Source organism: Pimephales promelas, chromosome 8, assembly GCF_988280905.1.
Source record: "Pimephales promelas chromosome 8, fPimPro1.hap1.1, whole genome shotgun sequence".
NCBI classification, from domain to species: Eukaryota; Metazoa; Chordata; class Actinopteri; order Cypriniformes; family Leuciscidae; genus Pimephales; species Pimephales promelas.
The window spans coordinates 38,383,856-38,409,818 of NC_142776.1; the positions used below are offsets into that span (position 1 = coordinate 38,383,856).

At 37.2% G+C, this 25,963-nt stretch overlaps 1 protein-coding gene across 7 annotated transcripts in view; it reads right to left on the bottom strand.

Annotated features, from left to right (window-relative positions):
• tead3b (TEA domain family member 3 b) overlaps positions 1-25,963 on the bottom strand; it is a 52,330-nt gene that overhangs the window by 16,149 nt on the left and 10,218 nt on the right. For 4 of the 7 annotated variants that reach the window (XM_089134524.1, XM_039653958.2, XM_039653967.2 and 1 more), the window contains 3 exons: positions 13,143-13,394; positions 1,568-1,632; positions 808-870 (listed from right to left, as the gene is read on the bottom strand). In XM_089134524.1, coding sequence (XP_088990650.1) covers positions 808-870; positions 1,568-1,632; positions 13,143-13,266 — 252 coding nt within the window. In that variant the 5' untranslated portion in view covers positions 13,267-13,394. Of the gene's footprint in view, positions 1-628; positions 692-807; positions 871-1,567; positions 1,633-13,142; positions 13,395-25,963 lie in introns of those variants that run through there. The other 3 variants (XM_089134525.1, XM_089134526.1, XM_089134528.1) reach the window with 2 other exon arrangements.

Sequence of the window (25,963 nt, forward strand, 5' to 3'; positions counted from 1 at the left end):
TCTGAAAGAAGACATGTTATTGAAGACAAATATCCCAAAATCTCAAAATTGACCAGTGAAAAAAAAAAAAAAAAAACTGTAAAAAAATGTAAACTCAACAGGTATGAAATATTAATAACACTGTTAATGAGAAGATGAGCACTGGACTGCTGCGCGTTAGTGGGGAAATATGTTTGTTCATTCTAGTATCTAAATATTCTTAAGAATTAAATGTTTGTTTGTCATTTAAAAGTGTTTAGGCCAACTTGCATCATTATGCTGTTATATTAGCAATACGTTTCATTATGACGGGCCTAGATTTTACAGGTGAAAACTGTGTATTGGTGACAGACAAATGAAGTCTGGATGCAAGGAAAGGAAGGTTGAGAAAACAGTGAGCCTCAGGAAAGCCAACGGGCAAAGATCTCAGCCAATCATGCACTTTCAGACTCGATCTATATGACATGCAGCAAAGCACTATTGCTACTGCTTCCGTAGCACTTCTATCTTGGTTTTTTCACCAATGCAAACACTCGTTCCTCTGGATTTCATTCAGCCGACAGATTCCTGGAACTTACAGCGATCTCTCATTGGTTTGTGCAAAGGCAAACGCCATTAAGCCCCGCCCCACCCGCGGGAAAGCGCATACCTTCAGCTTTGACTGTATCTCGCGAGATTTTCTCCGGGCAAGAACCTGCAAATGGCTAGAAACCTGCAGAACAGAAAAGCCAAAGAGGAAGAAAAGAGAAAAGAGGAGGTAGAAGAGGAGAAAGAGAGAGACGCCGTAACCAAAGAGGGAAACGATGCGCCGCAGCAACCCCAACCTACCTTTATACCTGCTTGATACTCTCGAACTTTCTTCCGTGCTAACACCTGTATGTGACTAGATACCTGAAGGATTTTGAGACAGTTTAACATAAAAACACAACACACTATTTCACCTACAACTGAAAACTGAAGTCATTAAATCACATTATTTGATGTTAGGCAAACAGATATTTAACCCTAAAACCGTATTCTGGACAAATGTGGGCAAAATAATTTTGATTTATTTTTTTTAAAATACTTCCCTTGAGCTACTTTTCCTAAGTTTGCCTCCTGAACACACAAATTTTTTTTTTTACTCAATTCTACAATGTTTAGTGGGTGAAAAAAAACTCCTTAATCTTGTATTTGGGTGAAAAATGGGCACCCATAGAAATGAAATGAATGGGAAAAACTGTATTCTAAAATAAGACAGCAAAGTCACTTCATCTTTAGGTTTGAGCTCTAAGAACTTATTGGAATGATATTTTAATGTAGTTAAAAAAATAAAACATAAAAATAAGCATCTTTTACATGGAAAATATGGTACTTTTTGAAGTAAATAAATTCAAAATTACCCCCAAAATTTAAAAAAACACCATAAATGGATAGACAAAACTTTATCAAAGACAGTGATATAACATTTATAATAAATAAAAATTAGGATCACACCTGAGTCCTCTGTGCCCACATTTGTCCACAATTACAGGATTAAGGGCTATAAAGTGAATACGGTTTGAAGGCTAATGTGATCAGTATTATAAAGTGCATGAACATTAAATACCTGTTTTCGTGTGCGGGTTTTGCCTGTTCTCAGCTTGATGTATCTAGCAATAAGCTCATTGCGACCTGAGGGAGGGGAAAGTTAAAGTTTCAGTGACCAAAAGGTGGCGACAAAAGCAATGAAAGAGGTGCACATATCTCTCAACAACACTTGCAGACTTCATGAGACTGAAAACCACACATCGAAAAGTAATGGAGTAACGTTTTTGCCTTTTTATATTTGATTTGCCTGAACCATGGACCATCTTATTACCACTGCACTCAGTCATGTCATTTTTAAAACCTTTAAAAAAGTGACCATTCTGTAATGCATCAAGTAATCAAGATATGCATCATTGGCTATTAACGTTTCACAGCATCATTATTCAGGTTTTAAAAAAAACGACTTAAGACTTGTTTTGAGTTTGCTTAGATTTGATTTACAGTCAGACAAATATAAAAAAAATTGCAGTGTGATTATAGCATGCTCAATATTCACCATTTTTGTGTAATATACTATGGTCATTTAAGCAGAAATAAGTATATTTAAGAGTATAATAATGATAAAAACTATCCCCCCTTTAAACGTTTTTAAAGAAACCAATTTAAACCAATTATAAACAAAGGTAGCGTGTGCATGTTTTGTAAATTAACTTGAGTGCTGGGTAAAATTGTATGTAAGATTGAGTTTTATGTCTGTATTGTGATATACAGTGGTGTGAATAAGTTTTGGCAGCCATGCTAAAGTTGCCTAAAAAGAGGAATAAAAAATCATCTTTTGGATATTGATCTTAATGCCTTAATTAGAAAAATGAGGAAAACTCCAACCTTTAAGGACACCAATTTTCTTTGTGAATGAATAATGTATCATAAATAAATAAATGTTTTTCCTTAAAATACAGGGTGCATAAGTCAGGACACCCTTATGTTAAATTCCCATAGAGTCAGGCAGATTTTTATTTTTAAAAGCCAGTTATTTCATGGATCCAGGATAATATGCATCCTGATAAAGTTCCCTTGGCCTTTGGGATTAAAATATCCCCACATCATCACACACCATTCACCACACCTGGGGTACTTTCCATAAGATCATCTTTAAATGCAAATCAAACCAGCTATTAGGCTAACTGAAGTAAAACCATGCCAATCTCTAGGTGTGGTGGATGGTGTGTGATGATGTGGGGATATTTTAATCCCAAAGGCCAAAGGAACTTTATCAGGATGCATATTATCCTGGATCCATGAAATATCTGGCTTTTAAAAATAACATTTGTTGATCTGTTTGTCTGTTGATGTATCGAAATCGTCTTCCATTGCAATTTCCTGTATATCTAAATATGTTTAGATCTTCACAGTGAAAGGTAACATTTCCGAAACCTCGGAAATGTGTAAACATGTGTAAACAATGAGTGACGTAGACGCGTTCCGGCGCTCGCCCGCGCCCTCAGATCACTTGGACGTGGCTGTGATTACAAGAGGTAAAACGATATAAATACTCCTCGTTTTCTCGCACAAACCGCTCGTTTCGTGTCTTAGGCCATCAATGTGTACTTACATTCATGAGTCATTAAATCATGTTTAATTTGGACTTCTCTGTGCATGCTCTTTGAGGTGGTGACCATAGACCTCCATTATATGACTGACAGACAAGAACGGTTTGACCTAAAAATATCAAAAATGCGGAAACTAAGACACCTACATCTTGGATGCCCTCGAGGTAAGCTAAAACATACCAAACATTAATTTCAAAGTGAAATATCCCCTTTAAGAGAATGCAAATGTTGTTTTTTTTACTCGAGGCGGAAACAGGCTTCCACAGCAGAGAGAGCTGGACTGATTTGAGTTTGGTGTCTGTACACCCTTCCCCAGACACACCCTCTCTCTCCGAACCTCCGCATTCCTCGCATTCCTCTGCGCCTGTGACATCTGCCCCACACAACTTGATTTGATGAGGGCAACAGCCTGGAGCGTGCGTTCAGAGAGCGAGAGAACGGCCTGAAAAAAAAAAGCGAGGGAGAGAGAGAGAAACAAAGAGCTTTGCTGTCTCGGCCAACAACTGGCAGCTGAAGATCGTCCGACCAAACGGACACCCACACCTGCCACGGACCGTCCCTGCAGGAGGCAAAGAACAACACAGACCCCCCAGTGTCCCATATTCTGCTCTGATTCCCTCGCAATCTTTGCTCTTTGAGTGCGTCTGTGAAAGAAGTTCACCTGATGACTTCTTGGGGTGGTCAAACCTCATAGCTGGCCACTGGGAGGTTGCTGGATCAATCCCTGGAAGGATTGGGCTGTGATCCACTAAACAAACTACAATATTAAAACCCCTTAAGTGTCACGGGCCCACCGGGGGGCCCAAATCCATTACATTTTTAAAACAGTATTATCCTATACTAAACCTAAACTATATATCATTTGAAAGCTAAATTTTGAAAGCTGATTTTCAAAATATATTACAGAGGAGCCGTAATTTATCAATTTGCAACAAGAATATTTTCATTCTCCAAGGCGTGTTTAGACCTTTATTTTGAAATTGTGACGAACATGAAAAATCATGAAAGAAGGGAAGAAGCCTGTTTGTTTTCATGCCAAGAGTTCAAAAGAAAGCCTCCATTCAATTATTTTATAATTATAATAATTATTATTTCATATGGAAATGGAGGCGCCCTTATATGGGCAGTAATGGAGTCTGATTGTGCCCTAGTGAAAAAGTTTGGTACTGCGCCCAAAACAAAATCTCACTGAAAGCTCATTTTTTGAGATATCAACCTAAAATTTGAAATACAACTTATTCTGATTTTTTAGCAGTTTTGAAAATATATATTTTATATAAAATATGACTAATTAAATTTTTTATATTGTACATGTTCATAAACTCAAACTTCTATAACTTCTCTTCCGTTTCATATTCTTAATTTATTTCACTTCTACAAAAATCTGCCAAATGTCTTCTTTAAAGCTTCTTCTATATTCCAAAGCATTCCTGAATTACAACAATTTAAGTTCCAAATGTGCATTTTCATCTATATTCAAAAAAGGGGGGGGTGACACTTAAGGGGTTAATATCAAACAATATGCATCAGACTTGCCCTCCCTTCGAATGCCTGAGACGAAGAAGATGTTGAGCAGAGACGACACCTAAAGCCTGGTTCATACGGGACGATTGTAAAATTCTCGGCGACTTTTCAAACCCGAGAGACGCTACACACGGCGATAAAAAAATGACAGAGTGTGGTGCGCTACCACACGGCAAAATCAAAACATCACACACAAACCGATATGAAACCCGAGCATTCCCAGACGGAAAATCTCGCAAAGTCCCTCAAGACAAACAATCATGGCGGACGAAGACGATGCAGTGGCGATAGTTTGTAGTTTAACCAACAAAAAAGAATCTCCGACGTCCACCGGACTTTCTGGTGCGTCATGCCGCGGCTGTTTTGATTTTGTTTCCCGCTGCTTCCTCTGTGCCTCGTCGCCTCGCTTTCTGATTGGCTACACTGCGTGCTCGTTCGTCCAGCATTCTTAACACACCGCAAACGGCAGGAAAATCCCATCTGATTATTTTACGATTCTTCAGTCGAAAAGAAATTAAGGTTTTTGATGAAAACAATCCAGGATTTTTCTCCATATAATGGACTTCAATGGGGTCCAAACGGTTCAAGGTCCAAATGAGAGTTTCAGTGCAGCTTCAAAGGACTTTAAACGACACCAGACGATGAATAAGGGTCTTATCTAGCGAAACGAGCGATCATTTAAAAAATAAATAAAAAAGTTTAAGTTTTATAAGTAAAATGACTCGAAAAAAGATTCGTTCATTTTGATGAACGAGTTCGAACAGGAGTCGCGGACACGCATCACAGGCGAGCATTTGTGCTTATAAAACTTAAACTTTTTAGTGGCCGCTCGTTTCGCTAGATACGACCCTTATTCATCGTCTGGTGTCGTTTAAAGCTGCACTGAAACTCTCATTTGGACCTTGAACCGTTTGGACCCCATTGAAGTCCATTATATGGAGAAAAATCATCAAAAACATTAATTTCTTTTCGACTGAAGAAAGAAAGACATGGACATCTTGGATGACATGGGGGCGAGTAAATTATCAACAGCATTTTTTTTAAAAGTGAACTACTCCTTTAATGTGGATCGGATAAGTCAAGGAGTGTATGGTACTTTTGCAAGCCTCAATTCCCATTGAAGCACAGGTGGAAAAATATCTCAAAAGGTGGAAAATATCTTGCCACCATAACAACTATAAAACCAGACAGACGGCATTTCTGCCATTCAATTGGGCTGTAAATCAACTGGGCAAAGCCAAGAAGGCCAGGTATCATCACAACTTGTACAAAAAATAATACTCAGATGGATGAGAAGATCAAAAGACTATCTTCATTTATTTCTTTAGACTGAGACCACAACTAGAAAATATATAGGTGCAACTCTGCGATATAGCCGTCATTACAAAATAGAGTTACTTTTACCAAAAAAAAAAGTTGCTATCGGGCGACGATTTGAAATACAACTACAAAAACGCTAATGCTAATGCAAAAACGAGGCATTTCCAGCTGGAGAGATGACTAAATGAAATTTCATTCAAAGTTATCTCAGTGCAACACACTCATTTCAGTGTTTGTGGAATAAAAAAAGTGGCGGCTCTGCACTTCACATTACAGACGGCGTTCCCGAGGCCTCGCGTCAGCAGTGGTATTATGGGCGCTGACGTCATTCCCCTCGTGAGTGGGCTTCTTCAGTGGCAGATGACTGCATGTAAATGGATAAGGTGTTTACAGTCGCTCTCCATGAGGCCGGCACACGCTTTCCTGGACGTGGCGAGAGCAAAGAGTGTCAATGACATGCTGGGATACGTTTAAACCTTGATTTATTAATAAATCCAATTTGTGGAACTTCACGTGATTGGCACGATGACTTGTGGAAAGTCAATGACTCGTGGCTAGTGGAAATGAATTGCTTAAATCAGTAAGACCTCAATGTCGAATTAACTCGCACACCAGTTTTCCCCATTTGAAATAACCAAACCTGTGGCGTATGAGTCAAACATACCGTGACTGGACCAAGGTTACCGACATAAGGCCACATGGTTTCAAGGGAATCCCTCAACAAAAAGAGCTTTCAGAAAATGCTAACAATGTCCTATCATCAATGTCAATATTCCAGAATTTTCTTATCATCAACCAGCCTCGGCATTTGCGACACCGCACAGTGCAGCGCAACGTCCTTCTGACTTCATAGTGAGTCAGTATATGTTTAGATTTACCGGCGAGAGGAGGATAAAGCCCGGATGATGTAATCCCTGACTAAAGAAGAGACTCTGGAGGCTTGGTTACAAGGTTTAGCGCACCAACACAAGCAGCTCTGCACCGGCTAAGGCACGATGAAACAGACTCGTTTGCTCTACAAAAGGCAGAAGCTTTGTTGACATTCACTCACACATGCTACATAAATGAAGTCTTGCATGAAGTCCACAAGAGACGCACTAACGCTCACAGTACATTCTAATAGACTGGTGTTGACATGCAGCAAGGCTAAAGAAAAGCTATAATAAGCAAAAACAAAAAATGTTCACTTTTAAAAAAAAACTTTTGTTGATAATTTACTCGTCCCCGTATCATCCAAGATGTCCGTGTCTTTCTTTCTCCGGTCGAAAAGAAATGAAGGTTTTTGATGAAAACTTTCCAGGATTTTTCTCCATATAATGGACTTCAATGGGGACCAAACGGTTCAAGGTCTAAATGAGACTTTAAACGATTCCAGACGATGAATAAGGGTCTTATCAAGCGAAATGAGGGGTCATTTCAAAAATAAAATAACGAAGTTTTTTCCAAATGACTCGAAAAAAAGATTTTGTTTGAAATGGAGAGTCACGAACGCGCATCACAGAACAGAGCAAGGCGAGCATTTGTGCTTATAAAACTTACACTTTTGTATTTATTTTTGAAATAAGCGATCATTTTGCTTGATAAGACCCTTATTCATCGTCTGGTGTCGTTTAAAGCCGTTTGAAGCTGCACTGAAACTCTCATTTGGACCTTGAACCGTTTGGACCCCATTGAAGTCCATTATATGGAGAAAATCCTGGAATGTTTTCATCAAAAACCTTAATTTCTTTTCGACTGAAGAAAGACAGACACGGACATTTTGGATGACATGGGGGTGAGTAAATTATCAGCAAAAGTTTTTTTAAAAGTGAACTAATCCTTTAAATTCATTCATATTAATTTAGATGGAACTATATATACACACACACTTCATAGGCGAATATTAATATATAAAAACTTAAAATTGACATTTCCCTCAACCCAAGCCCTGTCCCAAATGCCAAGCTCGAGTTTAGCAAAAGGCCACACAGTGACCCTTTAGAAATCTAAAATTACCAATAGAAAACCCTACAGTAGGGCTGTCCAATCCTAGTCCGGGAGGGCCAACGTGGTGCCGCAGATCCGAGGAAACTACCTGCAAGGAACGTGCGTGATATGAAGTATAAGTGCCAAAAAATACAAATTTTGAATTAAAAAACAACCTTGTTTTAAGAGTAATGCACTAGAAATAGGAACGATTCTGATCACAAGAGTTGCGTTTGACATGGGGTTCTCCAAGGAAAGACAACCACAACCCTAAAAGATCCTCAAAGTTACTTCGCCAACACTGGTTTGTGTTCTGGACGCTCTCTGTCAGTTTGCCATGGCTTCTCGCGGTCTGTTTTGTATCGAGGGTTGGCTTGCTAATTCAAACCAGTGCTTGGGTTTTGTCTTGTCTGTTTCTCGGAGGAGAAGAAAGGAGAGCAAACAGTTTGAGGAGGGGGGGGGGGGGGGCGACACCAAACACCTGGACCCTCCCAATTCCAGCCAAACTTAAGCGTCCATCTGCCGTTATGACTACACAACTGTAAAAAAGAGACATATCGCTCAAGACAAGAGTTTACCAACCAGATTTGGTAACTTTTGCAATAGATTTACTGATTCGGTCCTGTTAACTTTTGGATACAGACGTTTTATAATCAATACATTTAAAAGGAGTAGTTCACTTTTAAATAAAACTTTTGCTGATAATTTACTCGCCCCCATGTCATCCAAGATGTCCATGTCTTTCTTTCTTCAGTCGAAAAGAAATGAAGGTTTTTGATGAAAACATTCCAGGATTTTTCTCCATATAATGGACTTCAATGGGGACCAAACGATTCAAGGTCCAAAAGAGAGTTTCAGTGCAGCTTCAAAGGGCTTTAAACGACACCAGACGATGAATAAGGGTCTTATCAAGCAAAACCATCGCTCATTTAAAATTTTTTTTTTACAAAGTTTAAGTTTTATAAGCTCAAATGCTCGCCTTGCTCTGTTCTGTGATGCGCATTCGTGACTCTCCTGTTCGAACTCGTTCATCAAAATGAATCTTTTTTCGAGTCATTTGGTTCATTGAACGAACGAAATTAATGAGCTGACTCGGGAAAAGATTCGTTAATTTTGATGAACAGGAGAGTCACGAACGTGCATCACAAAACAGAGCAAGGCGACCATTTGTGCTTATAAAACTTAAACTTTATTATTTTTTTTTAAAAGACTTTGTCTTATTTTTTAGATAAGACCCTTATTCATCGTCTGGAATAGTTTTAAGCCCTTTTGAACAGTTTGCAGTTTGCACTGAAACTGTCTTTTACACCTTGAACCGTTTGGTCCCCATTGAAGTCCATTATATGGAGAAAAATCCTGGAATGTTTTCATCAAAAACATTAATTTCTTTTCGACTGAAGAAAGAAAAACAAGGACGTCATGGATGACATGGGGGTGAGTAAATTATCAGCAAAAGTTTTTTTTTAAAAGTGAACTACTCCTTTAAGCTAATAAAGAAGACTGCTTTAAACTTGCCTTGACTAATTAGCAGTTTTAGGCTAGAAACTTTCTAAGGAAGATTATCTTTGATCTGTTGCTCCACCATAACAGAAAATTGACAGTACAAATTGCCAATTAACTCAAATGACTGATGTTCAGACATACTTGTACTGTGATATTAGACATTTCGGGAACGCAACAATCAACTAGAAATGTGTGCGTTCACATACTTGAACAAATTCTTGTCCTCAGTCTAATGAGAGTAACGATTCACTGGAAATACTACTTTGCACCTGGAGTTATTAAAGTGCTCTGCCTCAGGGGAAGACCTACCTTGTTTAGGAGGAAGAACTGGTAAAAAAAAAGAGAGGAGTACAAGAACATGGAGGAGGGAGGGTGAGTGAGATCTTATGGGGGGGAAAAACATTGATTGAGCAAGACAAACAGAGCTGGTTTAGCCACTTTTTCAACTGGGTGAGAGGGAGGAAGAAGGAAAATAAACGACAACTGTCTTACAGGGCTGAAGAAAAAAGAGTTGCTAGTGATCGGATGTGACAAATAAAACCAGTTTGAGGGTGAATTGAAAAAAACAAAAACGAGAGGAGGGGGCATTCAAGGGCAAGCAGTGACAAAGAGCCAACAGAAAGAGTGATATGTTCTTGAAAAACCTGTCTGTTCCCAAACCTGTAGTCCACAGCACAAGTGCAGGCCTGTTGCATCTGCTCTGAAAAAACACAACTGCTGGCTAAGACATGTTTGTGAGTGTATTAGTGAACGAGAACCTCCGTTTATCGAACATAACATAGTCAGAAGCCATTGCTAGACTGAATACAGGATTATGTAAGAGAGCAGATGGCGTTCGAACGAGAGACACTTTACGATGCTTTATAAAACAGTGGAAATGGTTTACGCATGCATGGATTTCGCTGGTGGCATGCGCAACGGGATCCTCGAGTGTGTCGGATATCACAACCCAGCTCGATCTGCCCATTACCCTCTTATCTTTTTTCTAGTTTCCATCCCTCCTTTCACCAGCCCTCCCCATGATCTATCTAGAAACACTCGTCTTGCATCCTTTAAATACAAAAACCTGTACTGCAGTGACACAATCTCAGCCGTTGAACACTCATCTCAGTCCGTGAGTTCATAAATACTACTTGGGCGGCACAAATTACAAAGCCAAATATTGCGTAACTCAAATCACAACAAAACAAACAAGGACTTTACAACAGGTATTACCCGGTACAACAGGGAAAAACTAAAAAAAGTTTAATTTTAGATTAGCATTTATGAGACAAAAGAGAGCAAATCAAAAATAATAATATGTATATCATGGCTTATAGGGGTGGTTAATCTGTCTGATTTCCCGATTCGATTACGATTATTGAAGTCCTGATTCGATTACAGTCGATTTTCGATTATTAACGATTCTCGATTACCGATTATTGATTTTCCATTTCACAACAGTAAACGAAAATACACTAGACCAACATATGATTATATTAGCAGCAGCAACATTTTGGTATTAATTGCACTTTTTATTTGTTTGATATTCATTGAAAATATAATGATGGTTATAGTGAGGACATGCAAACATGCTTGTTGTCTACTACTTAGGCAACTCATTATCTTTACATTTAATAACTTTAAAAAAAAATTCAAAAGCAACTGTGTTGCATTATAATGCAAATGCACCTGGTTCTATTAATTGACAGCATTAAAATGTATTTTGTGATTTCCTTCAATTAAAAATATTTGAAGCAAGTTTGGGGGACTTGAAGGGCACCCGATTCAGAGAATCACCTAGAAATTCAAAAGAACAGCATTTATCTGAAATAGAAAGCTTTTGTAACATTAAACAATACTGTTCAAATGTTTGGAGTCGGTAAGAATTTTTATTTAATTTTTTGGGCAAAAGAAAAAAAGAAATCTATACTTTTATTCATCAAGGATAAATTAAGTTGATCAAAAGTTAAAGTACAAGACATTTATAATGTTACAAATCGATTATCTGAATCTTTTGTGTGTGACTATAAATAATTTGCTTTAAAAGCACAAAGTAATGACCCATAAAGAATTAATGTACAATATATTTTATTAACATTACAAAGAACGACCAGGAAAATAAATGTGTGCTTGAACTAGGAGCATACTTGTAGTAAATAAATAATATAACGACTGGTGCAGCCGAGTGTTTTTCCTCCTCTGGCTGGAAAGGTGTCATATGGCTTATCATATTTGTTGGTTTTATTCCACAAAGCGTACAACTAGTGCGGCTCTTGTCCAGCTCCTTTCCCCTTCAACTTCAGAAGCCAAAATATTTCAACACGTCAGCTTTTAACCTAACAAGGAAGGTGTTTGGATCTCATCTCTGTTATGTGCACGCCACAGACAGTCCGGCCACTGCACTTCCGCGCTTCAGAGTTCCGTCTTTCGCGTTCCGTCAATATTACGTTACGGGATTTTGGATAATGGATTGGATCAAATCTTGAAAATGGGTTTTTCAAAAGAAAAAAAATGGATTACATAATAAGATTAGATCACGTAATCCAATCTTGGTTTTGATCCGGATCAAACCTTTAGTTTGGGTTTTTCAGAACTTTTTTGTAGGATTTGGATCACTCTGATCCAAAAAATCCAGATTAAACTGATCCCATCAGAAGGGTGGATTCAAAGTGGATTTCATGCCCAAAATGTAATGAAAACCTTAAAGATGTATCAAATAATACTATATTGGGATCATGCAGTATCTTCCAAGATATCCTATTTATTCATAAGTTTGTATTTTATTTGTTCATCCATCAGGCTACAGTGACTAGGTAGGCTTTAACGTATTCAGCCTTTCAGTATAGGCCTACAGCAAAGTAAAACGAGCAAACCAAGGCCAGACTTGGTATTCGCCTCCTAAAGACAAACTGGTCTCTCCACATCAGATGAGGAGGTCTGAAATTATTGTGGAGTATTTGACATTAAGTCTTTTTTTATTATTCAATACATTTATTGTTACTTGTTTTGTCTACCTGTTGCTCTTTATAAAGTTCTACATTGTGATTTGCTATCCTGTTTGAGCACTGGTTATCCAGATTTGGTGATCCTGAAAAGTTCCTATCCAGATCAGATTGATTCAATCCGATGTTGCTTTGAAAAACTGGCTCAAAAGTAAGCTGGATTAAATACATTAAATACATATAACACATTTTTTTTTGGAAATCGATTTTTTGACGTTTGTGAATCGATTCAGGATCGTCCACGTCCGCATCGCGATGCATCGAGAATCGATTTTTTTCCCCCACCCCTAATGGCTTATGTTCTCACATTTATTGAATTTACGTTTAACTTAAATGACAGACAATGTTGGGCCGGATGTGGAATATTATGTTATCGTCAGTAAAATATTTAATAAAAATTGGTTTTATCCAATCAGACCAGTTAGCCAGATATCAACATAAATGTTGCAGCCCTAAAAGAAACCAAAAATAACAAAAATAGTCACAGTTTTTGTTATTTTTGGACCAAAATGTATTTTCGATGCTTCAAAACATTGTAACTAACCCACTGGTGTCACATGGACTTCGATGATGTCTTTATTTCCTTTCTGGACAAGGACAGTATACCGTACACACATTTCCAATGAAGCTCTCGGACTAAATCTAAAACATCTTAAATTGTGTTCTGGAGGTCTGACGGGCTTGGGACGACATCATGACATCATTTCTGGGTGAACTAACCCTTTAAATGCATTGCAAGCTCACTTACCGTACATCTTTCCCTCGTCCGACAGGATAATCTTGCGGCGTCCGCAGGGCGGATATATAGCCAGCGCCTCCTGAAAACTCTGCTCGATGTCGGGGCTCCACACACCCTCGGCGTCTCCGTCCATGGCCTTGTCCAGCTCATCACCCCCATCCTCCAGCCCCTGCTCCGGGCTGCCGCTGGCACTCCACTTGTTGGACGCAATGGTGCCGGCTCCTACCGGGCCCTCCCACGAGCCCCCACGCTACACAAGTACTGCGAGAGAGAAGCAAGGAATGAGGGAATGAAGAGAAAACCGCTCTCTTTAGTCGAGCCATTTTCGAGTTTAATTCAGCTGATGAAGACCCTTATTACCATTTCCTCTCCTCAAAGGCTCCCAAAATGACAAATGAATTTTTAAACATTATATAAAGCCCCATTTAAAAGGATTAGATAATTAGGAGTAGCCTGCAAAAATGCTTGTGGTCGGGAGTGTGGGTGTCTAAACGTCTGAAAATGGTTAAGCGTTTTCCAGGCTGCCTCTTTTTCGCATGGTATTGTGCGACTCCCGAGAGTCACTCGTGTGCCCACATATTTCATTCTTTTATTTCACTTTCTGCTGATGTTGACGAAAAAAACGCGGCTTGGGTAAATACGGCCGACTCCGATTGAGAGCTTCCTCGGGGGATATTCAAGCGCTCTGGTTACACGCACGCTGAAAGAATAAGCTTGACTTGGCAGCCCCGAAGACACAGAATGAGCAAAACAACGGAGCGGAGAGCGGTCTAATTACTTTCCGACATTGCAGACCTCAGACCAATGCTGCAGGACAATTAGCGATACACTTCTAAATCTCACTTGCCTCTTAGACGACAAGAAACAATGTTCATGAAGTGGTTGTAGTCACTGGATCCTGCAGGAGACCCAACATTTGGTGCAATTAGCCATCAGTTTCCAAAAGACTATGATCTAAATAAGCTTTGAATGCACTTGTTAAACTAGCCCAGGGTGTTGCTATGCGGTTGCTAAGCTGATACGAGAGACTTTTAGTGCATCGCTAGGTCAAAAGTATGCCTTAATGGTTATTCTTATGGCATTAACATTCATTTTGTATCTGGATGATATTTTTTTGTTTTTTTTGTTTTTTTAGCAGGACTGAATTTACTGGATTTCAAAGCATCTCCAAAATCACTATTTGCATGTCACATTAAAGGATGCATTAATAGAAACATTTCCTTTATTTACCGAAATGTAAAAAACAGTGGAAGATCTTTGTCAATTTGTCAATATAGTTTTTAAAGCACTCCCTTTGGGAAGACAATTAAGAGAAAAGAAATTTCACATTAATTAACATTCATACTCAGATATATTTTTTAAAAATATTCTTCAATTAATCGTTTTTATAATGCGTTTCTTAAAAGTCACAAATATTTTTTCCCATATTTATTTATCTATCACCCAAAAGCCAGTGTTAGTTTTTTTTAATTTTTTTGTTAGTTTTTTTTTTTTGTTAGGTTTTTTTTTTTAAGTTTGTTAGTTTTTTTCTTAGTTAAAAAAAAACAAAAAAAACAAAAAAAAACACCCAAAAGCCAGTGTTAGTTTTCCTTCACCGTTCACTGTCCATGTTACAGCTAATGCTGTGAGATTTTACGTTTGTTTTATCTTAAACATAAGACATTTATCTTAAACATAAAATAACCTGATCCTGTTAGATCAAGGCATGCGACTGTTCTGACTTGCTCAATTTTCAACATACTGTACATTTTTCATCTTGCAAAAAAATCCTTGCATTGGATTTGGATTCTGTTTTAATGTACCTAAAATAAAGAGTTTAATATACAGGTTTGTGGCTCTTTATTTCTTTTTTTATGAATTAACCACTTGTAAACTTATGTTCATTGTTCTTTTCTTTTTTTTTATATAAATATAGAATTTGTATTAAATCTATATTCATTGAGGCGAATCGGGAATCAAAATCGAATTGAAACATCTGAATCGATAAACCCAGCCCTATTAAATAGGTTGATCAGCATTGTTATTCGTATTTTGAAAATGTATTAATTTTGAAAATGTATTCATATTTAAAAATACTATTAATGTATTCATATTTTCAGTATTAATTTTAATTATAGCTCAAGTTTCAATAATTTGGTTATGTGCTTTTGACATTTTTTATTAGTTTTTGTTTTTTTAATATTTCTATTTAGCTTTAAAACTTTTTTTTTGGCGAAACAGTGACAGTGGCGAAGAACCCAAACTGCATCAGTTGACAGAATAAAGAATGAATGAACGAACGAACATTGTATCATAGTGAATCATCACACCGATATGGAGCTGAAGCTCGCCATACGCTCTGGATTCTACACATATTATCAGTGATTTCTGCCATGTCATCAAATAAAATCACATAATGCAAGGTAACACAAACAAGCTAACTTTTCAAGTCAAGTATATTTGAAGAGTTCAGATGCAAAAGCCTCTAAGTGCCATTTGAAATTTTCTTCTAAAATGATCATTTTTATCAAGCTTGTATATTTAAGTTCAGTAATTTCACTTAAATGGCAATGAATATTACCTATTAATTGTCATTTAAGTTAAATTACTGAACTTAAAAATACAAGCTTGATGAAAATGGTCATTTTAGAAGAAAATTTCAAATGGCATTTAGAGGCTTTTGCATCTGAACTCTTCATTTATATATATCACTTTTCACAATATAGATCAAAGCAGCTTCACAGTCTCAATCAGAACATAATAACAATGTTCGTTTCTTAGTGGAAAAACATCCATGTTTTGTAGAGCTGATCAATGGTATTAATGATTGGTTGATTCATTTGAATATCCCCAACTTCAACAAAAAAAAGGCATGGATGCATGCCCTGAAAAAGCAACACTCCATTTAGTGTGTGTGTGTGTGTGTGTGTGTGTGTACTAGGGCTAGGGGAGAGGGTGAGAGACGAGTGTGTGCATGGGGAGCACGGAGAAGCCGTTCTGTTGGAGAGTTGGACTTAAATTCCAGACATGTCCTTATTAAGGAAGTGCGGCGTTGAGCTCTCTCTCTCTCTCTCTCTCTCTCTCTCTCTCTCTCTCCCTCTTATGTCAACCGAGCCCCCTCTCACTCTACTCTCTTCCCCACCCTGCACTTCCAAGCACTCTGCCCAAATAAGGAGAGGTGAGCAAAGGATGAGGGGAGGGGGAGGTAGAGGAGGGCGGAGTGTGGGAGTCGGGGGAGCGGAGGACTGACCAATTTAGACATCCACTTCAGAGTCTGAAAAACAGTGGGATTGTTTTGGACAAAATGCAACATCAGCACGCCTGGGGACCGGATAAAGAAAAGTTGGTACTACTGCTAACAGTGGGAATCTGACATGGCTTATTCATACAGAAAATAAAACAAATATCACTGCACTGTAAGGTACTTCAAAGAACACTATGGTATTAAGATTTTTTAAACAATGAGTATTGTGAAAAGCACGATACAAACAGACAGCAGGAATATTAGGCTGCTGTCACTTTAAGACATAGAGTAGCTAATGCATGGATCCAAAATACTGATAGTGTTACATATGTGTTGTCTTTCTCAACTGTATAAGTCCGCCTGTGGTGAAAATGTCAAATGAAAGTGTGGTGTTTTTAAGACAAAAATATTCCGCCACAGGAATTTTTTACGCACATGACGCGGCTTTGCATTGACTTAACATTGAAATCGCTCTCGCCTGGCGCGCTATTCATGTCCAGGGCGAATGCACCATTATGCTACACTCTAAAAAATGCTGGGTTTGTTTCAACCCAAATTTGGGTCAAATATGGACAAACCCAAATGTTGGGTTAAAAATGTAATGAAAAAATATTTTAAAAAATAGGGATGCACCGATATGAAAATTTTGGCTGATACCGATAATTATTTATATTCGAAAGCCGATAACCGATATATAGGCCGATAAACTTAAATCCAAATTTTTCTAATTTTCTAAAAATCTAATTTTGAGAGCCTGATTACAAAAACAAAAGTATTCTAATAGTTATATTTAGCATTAAGGCCGTCAAAATCAACGTGGGAATCAATGGGAGCGTTTTTTTCCTGGCATCCTTTGGCTATAGCATTATATTATATGATCAGCTAACATACATTCAAGTGCTTTTAATTCATTCAAGCATGATATGATGCAAAGGAAAACTAAAATATATAGCTTACCGACGTACATTCAGATCAATAAAACTGTTGGGTAAAAAAATGTAATAAAAAAATATTTTAAAAAAAACATAGGGAAAATTTTGTCCGATACCGATAACCGCTTATTCTTTATATTTGAAAGCCGATAACCGATATATCGGCCGATAAACTTAAATCCAAATTTTTATCTAATTTTGAGAGCCTGATTACAAAAACAAAAGTCTCACAATTAAATCCATGTCCCAAGTGCACAATTATAATGATGTTCTCAGTCGATATAACAGATTTGCGTTGCCCAGATTTTCATTTTTTTGAAGAGATTTCAATCATATTTCAAGGATTTCAAAAACATAAAAAGTGCTCAACAAATGTCTCAGCTGAAGGGAATAATACATTATTTATCGGCTTTAATAAATCGGCCACATTTTCTTACCAGGCCGATAACGATAACATTAAAAATGAACAAATATCGGCCGATACCGATATGCTGGCCGATATATCGTGCATCCCTAAAAAAAATATATATATACAGCTGAAAGTGAAAGTTGAAGTTGGGTTAAAATTTTAAATTACATTTTTAACAATTACAATATATATAAATACATATATATCTGGACTTGCATTAATGCCTGGTCACTTTATCGCTCTAGCACTTTAATACTGGACTCAATACTTACACTTTTTTATGGTCTTTTTTCTTTTGTTGATATTTTGACTATTATTGTTATTATTATTATAATTATTATTGTTATTTTGTTCTTTGTACGGTCTTCTTTTTATTCACTATTCTCCTTCTCTTTTCTTGCTAAAACTGCTGCTGGAATTTTCAATTTCCTTTTGGGAGTCATCCCTAAGGATTAATAAAGATAAGTCTAAGTCTAAGTCTAACCCAACATTTGGGTTTGTCCATATTTGATTAAAAATTGGGTTAAAACAACCCAGCATTGTTTAGAGTGAATATATCACACTGGTAGTGAAAAATAAATTGAGAGAAAAATTAGAAATTCAAATTCTCTGTCCTGAAGGAACAACAAAAACACACACACACACAAACCAGCAGTTGCAAAACACACTGATGCAATGCCCTGCCAACAAAGAACAAAGAATAAAAGTTTATTTTTAATAGGCAACTAACATCTGGCAGTGCATTCTCTCTATCTTACCCTTTTATCTTGAATCAACTTTTCCAACATGAACTTTCAGTTTCTTTCAAAAAGAGACATGGCAAGTGAGCAAGAATAGGTCAGATGGACACAACTGCAAAACATCTGTTGCAAAACAAACACGCTCATCCTTTAACGCTAAAGGCCATTCAGCTCAACGTGAGGCAGTCGATGCGGACACAAAAACTTCATTTTCCCATAAGGCAACTTTGAATGGCATGGTACACATATTTAGTCCAACTCAGGCTCACTTTCCCCGCCTCCTCTCTCTCCCTCCCAACCAAACAGAGCTCTTAGTCAGTATATAATGCAGAAGAATTTCCATGTGGTCCAGGAATGTAAATAATGCAGTAAAAGCAATGCAGCACACACATTCATTGAATGAACACAAGCCCTCCCTGCCCACTGTCTCGCAGAGCTCCAACACAGTGCGTATTGTTGTCCGCTGAAGTACTGAATTGACAATCTCAGTAGGGGAAAGTCCAGGGAAACGCACTTCAAAAAACAGCATGATCTCTAATATCAATTACAACATTGATATTAGATTTATATCCAGGTTTTCTCAGAGCTGACACTTCTAACCAATGGGCTCGGGCATGGGATAATGGAGGAGTTTGGGGGGGGACTGACTATTCTTACCAGAATCATAAGGACTTAGTCATACGGCCGTTCCGGGAAAGGGGCAATGATTGAGGTTTGTTTGGTGGCCTCTTCGGATTTTCCTCTCAGAGAGGTTGTTTATGACTCAAAGTCAGACACTGTGGTCATATTGCACATGGAAATGCAATAAGAGAAACTGAAGGGTGTCATCAAATTACACAGCTGATATAGATGTTTTCACTGTAGTTATGGTTTACTGGTGAAGAGATCTAGATGGTGCCGTTACCAGACAAGTGTCATAGAATACAGGCTTGAGCTACAGACGGGTCATCGAGACTGGAGCCAGACCGATATTATCGGCCGATATTAGGCGTTTTCCAAACTATTGGTATCGCAGTTATGATGGCCGATAAATGAATATTTCAAAAATAAAATAAAAACGGACTAAACACGCTTCAACCATGTCATGAGTGTTGGAGTTGTATAGTTTGTCCACCAGAGGGCACTCTACACCGTTCCTGTTGTCAACACTCATTGAGTTGGGCACGACACATACATTGCTTGAATAACAATTAAAAGAACGTCCCCATCAGTTCTCTAAACTCAAATAAGCATGACAAAATTTGTGATTATCATGCCCAGTTTAAATAAATAAATAAAAAAATAAAAATATCGGCCGATATATCGGAATATCGGATTTTAAAACCCAAAAATATTTGTATCGGTATCGGCCTTCAAAATCCTTTATCGGTCGGGCTCTAAGTCTAATAACAAGTACAAACTGTGTTAAATAGAATTTGAACGCTATCTGTCCTACAGCGTTTTTTTTCTACGTGAATATAATAAACCTAAGTATTTTAAAAGCATAAGGAAAAAATGTTTAATTCCCTGCAGAAATGGGTGAGACATCAGTGAAGATTTGAGAAAAGACGCAAGAAATTCCACGTCCAATGGAGTAGGGATATTGTTACATTTGCAGAAAAATCGCAAAACAGAATAAAAAAAAGCCAGAAAAAAAATAGGACCAAAGCCAAATGCCAAAATAACACATTATAAATAACTGAGTTTTGAAGACAAAATTGGTTTTTAGCTTTATTGTTTGATGTATATTAACATTATCATTTATATTTTGAAGCAGATAACCACTTAATTTGATCTATGAGACTAATCTAGATCTTCTCCATCTATAATATCAATCTGCTTCAAATTTTAAAAATCAGTGGAAAAAAACAGAAAGAAAAATCTCTTAATCCACATTAGAATAAATTTAGGCCTACAAAAATACATGAATAAACTATAATTAAATAAAATATAACTAAGATAGTTTATAAAAATATGATTAAAAAAGTAATAACAAAATGATAAAAAAAAAAACTTTGATGCCCTAAATAATAATTTGTTATTAGGTAAGTTAACTAGAAATGTGATTATATGGGACCACCAATGCAGATAAAATTAAAAATTCACATTTATCAGCCAATATCAAGAAAAGATATCAAATTTTAGGTGAGTGATTAACAAATCTTTACCATAAGTCACACGGTTACAATCTCATAATGTGCTATGTTTGTAAACGAAGCAAGATCTCCACGTCTTGCTTATTATAAAGTCTCTTCCACTCTCAATAATCTTATTACATTTCAGGGTCTCCGCTAACCGTCAGAGGAGCGGAGGGACTTTCCAGTGCAAAGAGCGAGCGCTGGAGTCCATCTGCGTGTTAGTCATCTCATCCCAGCCGGACTTTTTTGGAGGGAAACAAGCGAGTGGCGGATCTTGTCCAGGAGGGAGGTCTACACACCATCCTGCCAGCGAAAGAAGGGATCGGGGGAAGGTAATGGGAGCCAAACCTAATGGCCGAATCCGACCTTTTGCTTTCCCGTCAGTTGGATATGTTAATAGCATATAATCATGTTATGGATATTAAAGGGATAGTTCACTTTGAAATTCATTTTTGGTGTGTATTATCTGACCTCAAGGGCATCCGAGATGTAGGTGTCGTTGTTTACGCATTTTTGATATTTTTAGGTCAAACCGTTCTTGTATGTCAGTCATATAATGCAGGTCTATGGTCACCACCTCAAAGAGATATGTACAGAGAAGTCCAAATTAAACATGATTTAATGACTCGGAAATGTAAGTACACATTGATGGCCTAAGACACGAAACGAGCGGTGTGTGTGAGAAAACAAACAGTATTTATATCGTTTTTGTCGTTTATATCGTTTAAGTGATCTGAGCGCCCTCAGATCACTTGGACGTGGCTGTGATTACAAGAGGTAAAAATGCTATAAATACTGTTCGTTTTCTCACACAAACCGCTCGTTTCGTGTCTTAGGCCATCAATGTGTACTTACATTTACGAGTCATTAAATCATGTTTAATTTGGACTTCTCTGTACATATCTCTTTGAGGTGGTGACCATAGACCTCCATTATATGACTGACAGACAAGAACGGTTTGAGCTAAAAATATAAAAAATGCGGAAACAAAGACACCTACATCTCGGATGCCCTCGAGGAAAGCTAAAACATACCAAACATTAATTTCAAAGTGAACTATCCCTTTAAATCAACAATTGGCGAATGTTACATTTTTTACTGTTCTATTAATATTATATTATAATAGATCATTTATTCAATGTCTAAATCAATTAAAAACATGATAATGATACATTAGAACGTCAAAGCTCTTAAGTAAGTAAAGTAAGTACTTTATTAATCCCCAAGGGGAAATTCTTTGTCACAGTTGCCCTCATATATAATAAACAACAAAAAAAATTAGAAAAACATTCCGTAATATGGATAAGAATTAAAATAAAAAATATTCATAAAATCAAATATTCCAATGAATACTTGAATACTACACATTAATTTAAGATAAAGATAATTTTGCACAGCAACCAAATGAAGAGTTCAGATGCAAAATTAAGCCTCTAAATGCCATTTGAAATTTTCTTCTTTAATGATGATTTTTTATCAAACTTGTATATTTAAGTTCAGTAATTTCACTTAAATAACAATTAATAGGTAATTATCATTGCCATTTAAGTGAAATCACTGAACTTAAATATACAAGCTTGATAAAAATGATCATTCTAGAAGAAAATTTCAAATGGCACTTAGAGGCTTTTGCATCTGAACTTTTCAAATATAAACAATTTTAAAAACTCACTAAATAATGGTTCCTATGTAATGTCAGACACTTATATGGAAGAGTTATGAAGCTAACGAACATTAATATATGGTACCAATTAAATCGTGCATCCCTTAAGAAAAGAGACGGACGACATAGTCTACGCAAACATGAATTCTTGGTCACTTCCGCGCGGATATGAAACCTAAACAGAGAGATGCAGGAGGGTACTTCACTAAAGGTGTCACGACTAGCCTGGTATTTACAAAACAGCGAATTCCCTTTTTTAGTATTGGAAGTAAAGCACAAAGCTCATTCGACAAACTGTTTTTGCGTCTAACGCAGCTCATAATGTGAGATTTGTTAGGAAACTGTTGCAGCTGGAACACTTGTTGGCAATAGACGCCTCCGGGGAGCTTTATCCCTCCGGGCAGCCTCCAACACACACCCGCCCTTCACTCTTCAGTGTATTCTGCTCCGTCACACACACACACACACACACACAGAGTCAGCAGCGAGAGAACAACAGGGCCGGACAAGTGTAGCAGCAGCTGCTGGTTGGGCTCAGATTACAGATAAAGACGTTAAGAGCGTTTCCTTCTCTTCTCCGGCACAGATTTCCAAACACACACGTGGTTCACACCATGAGACTCTTCTACTTCCTACTATAGTACGATTCGGATAACCTTATAAACTAGGCGTTCGTCTTCCCAACATCACTCTTACCTTTTGTGGCTGGCGACGAGGTTCATTGGATCTGATCAAAATCCGAGACTGTGATTGGTTCAAGCTTCAAGCATGTGTTCACATGATCGTTGCAGCGGTTCAAGTCTGAACACGTCTATGTGGATATACGTGGGCCTCAAAAGTGACAAACATCCATAAACCTGCCATTCGCTCTGGTTGGTTTCTCTTTTTTAGATCGTTGGCTTTGATGGTCTACACACTGTTTATGGGCCACACACCAGGAACTGGATATCACAAAACCTATGGGTGGCCAATAGGGCTGGGTATTGAGACAAATTTCACAATTCGATTCGATTTCGATTCACAAGCTTGCAATTCGATTCGATTTCGATTTCGATTCGATTCAATATCGATTATTTTGGATATTAGTTACAATAAATGGCCATTTTTCTCAAGGGAATCAAATCTCTTAACTAATGCTGTAAACTATGGGAGTCTAGTTGTAGCCTATAGGCTTCATTACCCTAATATGAAGGTAATAATTAACTGTTTTGTAGCTATACAAACACTTAAATTACACTTTTATTTATTTTTATAATAAGAAGATTATATGAAATATAAACATTTAAATGGTGGCTGTCATAAAAACTTGCCAGATTTATTCAAATATGCATTAAATATTGAAGAACACTAACGAGTGTGGACTAATGAGTTTATGTGGCGTTTTCTGAGGTAAATATGACGATGACATTGATTACAAGCTGTTTAATTGACGTCCTTCCATGGTTGAAACGCAGATTGAGCGAATCAATGTGACATGATACGGATTTCGATAAGTTGTACTCTATCTTTTAACACACTTTCAGAAGCTCATTCATGTTTATTTGGCGCTGTAACTGGTATTATTAAGCCGGAAGAGAGATCAGCGCTGCTGCTTCTCTTGAGCCACAGCGCCAAAACGCTATTTATGTTTTTGAATTTCTAAAGAAAATGGACGTAATTTGAAAATTGAGACTTTGTTTCATATCAATAGTAACAAAGGACAAAGATTATTGCGATTTTTTGGATGCGCGCAGCCGCGATACAATGATCCATTCATTCAAATGAAACAGGATGACTAATCGATTCTTGAGACTTATGAATCGATATCGGTTTGTAAAAATGAGAATCGATTAATATCGAGAAATCGATATTTATATTACCCAGCCCTAGTGGCCAACCAGTCGATCAACCTAGTTTGACTACAACTACATTTTGTGAATTTTCAAGTCATTATCTAAAATGTACCGGACTATAATGCCGAGTTACTACAACTCCGCCAACTAGAGCGGCCTCTCGCGGCTGTAGACGCTAAAGCCGCCTTTCCACTGCACACGACAAACGACCGCGGTCGGACCGGAAGTCGTTCATTTCCAACGGAGAGTCGTACGGGAGGTGCGGGGAGTTCTGATCATATGCGTATGCGGAAAATTCGGATCCGCTTTGGATCCGTTGAAATATCTGAACTTCTGCGGCTAGACCGTATGCGACCTGCCAACCGGAAGTGATGTATGCTAATAAAAACTATGAGCGCGAGGCTAGAATTACCAATATTTTAACTCTTTAATGTTTTTCTGTAAACGCTCGCACTGTAAAATGTTGGTTATAATTAACTATAGCAGAAAAAATATTTTATAACTATTAAACCAATATTTATACTACTATATTTTTATTTGAGATGAATTGAGGGTCATTTGTAGATATATTCATGCATGCATTACATTTATTAAAATCATTAACTTTACCATTGTGAATATCCTAGGGTAACGGTTGCTTCACGACCAATTTCAAAGTTCCGTGCGACTGACACTAGGGGGCGAAATGCGACAATCGTATGCGAATGTCGTGTGCAGTGGAAAGTAGGGCTGGGTGATAAATATCGATTTCTCGATATTAATCGATTCTCATTTTTACGAACCGATATCGATTCTTAAGTCTCAAGAATCGATTAGTCATCCTGTTTCATTTGAATGAATGGGACATCGTATCGCGGCTGCGCACATCCAAAAAAAAAAATCGCAATAATCTTTGTCCTTTGTTACTATTGATATGAAACAAAGTCTCAATTTTCAAATTACGTCCATTTTCTTTAGAAATTCAAAAACATAAATAGCGTTTTGTCGCTGTGGCTCAAGAGAAGCAGCAGCGCTGATCTCTCTTCCGGCTTAATAATACCAGTCACAGCGCCAAATAAACATGAATGAGCATCTGAAAGTGTGTTAAAGATAGAGTACAACTTATCGAAATCCGTATCATGTCACATTGATTCGCTCAATCAGCGTTTCAACCGTGGAAAGACGTCAGTTAAACAGGTTGTAATCAATGTCATCGTCATATTTACCTCAGAAAACCCACATAAACTCGTTAGTCAGCTAGAAAAAATAACTCTAGAGAGGAGCATTTTGCTAAATATATACACCATATTACATATGCATTATAATCTTAATGTTCTTCAATATTTAATGCATATTTGAATAAATCTGGCAAGTTTTTATGACAGCCACCATTTAAATGTTTATATTTTAACTAAAATTAAATAATGTGTACTCATAACCAGTGTTGGGTAAGTTACTCTAAAAAAGTAATTCATTACTAGTTACTAATTACCTCTTGAACAATGTAATTAGATTACTGTACGAATTACTCTCTCTAAAATGTATTTAATTACTTTTAATTACTTTCAAAATCCCATATCAATCTCAACCAGCTGAATAATACAAGGATAGACATCAATCTGTTTTAATTCTTTCAAATAAATACTATAAAATGTTTTCATACATATTTTACAATAATTCATCGGTCATAATATTTAGACGCCTCATAAAATGCATGCGAATCGCTGTGAGATCGGATTGATCTATACACAGTATTTACCTCAATTACATCAGAAGTAACTGTAATTAAATTACTGATAAATGAAGAGTAATCCCTTACTTTACATTTTCAAGGGAAAAGTAATTAAATTACAGTAATTAGTTACACCCATTCTGTCAGCCGCGACGTCGCAGAAATAGGAAGCGTTTCTAAATTAGAAACTTCGCGTGTCACCG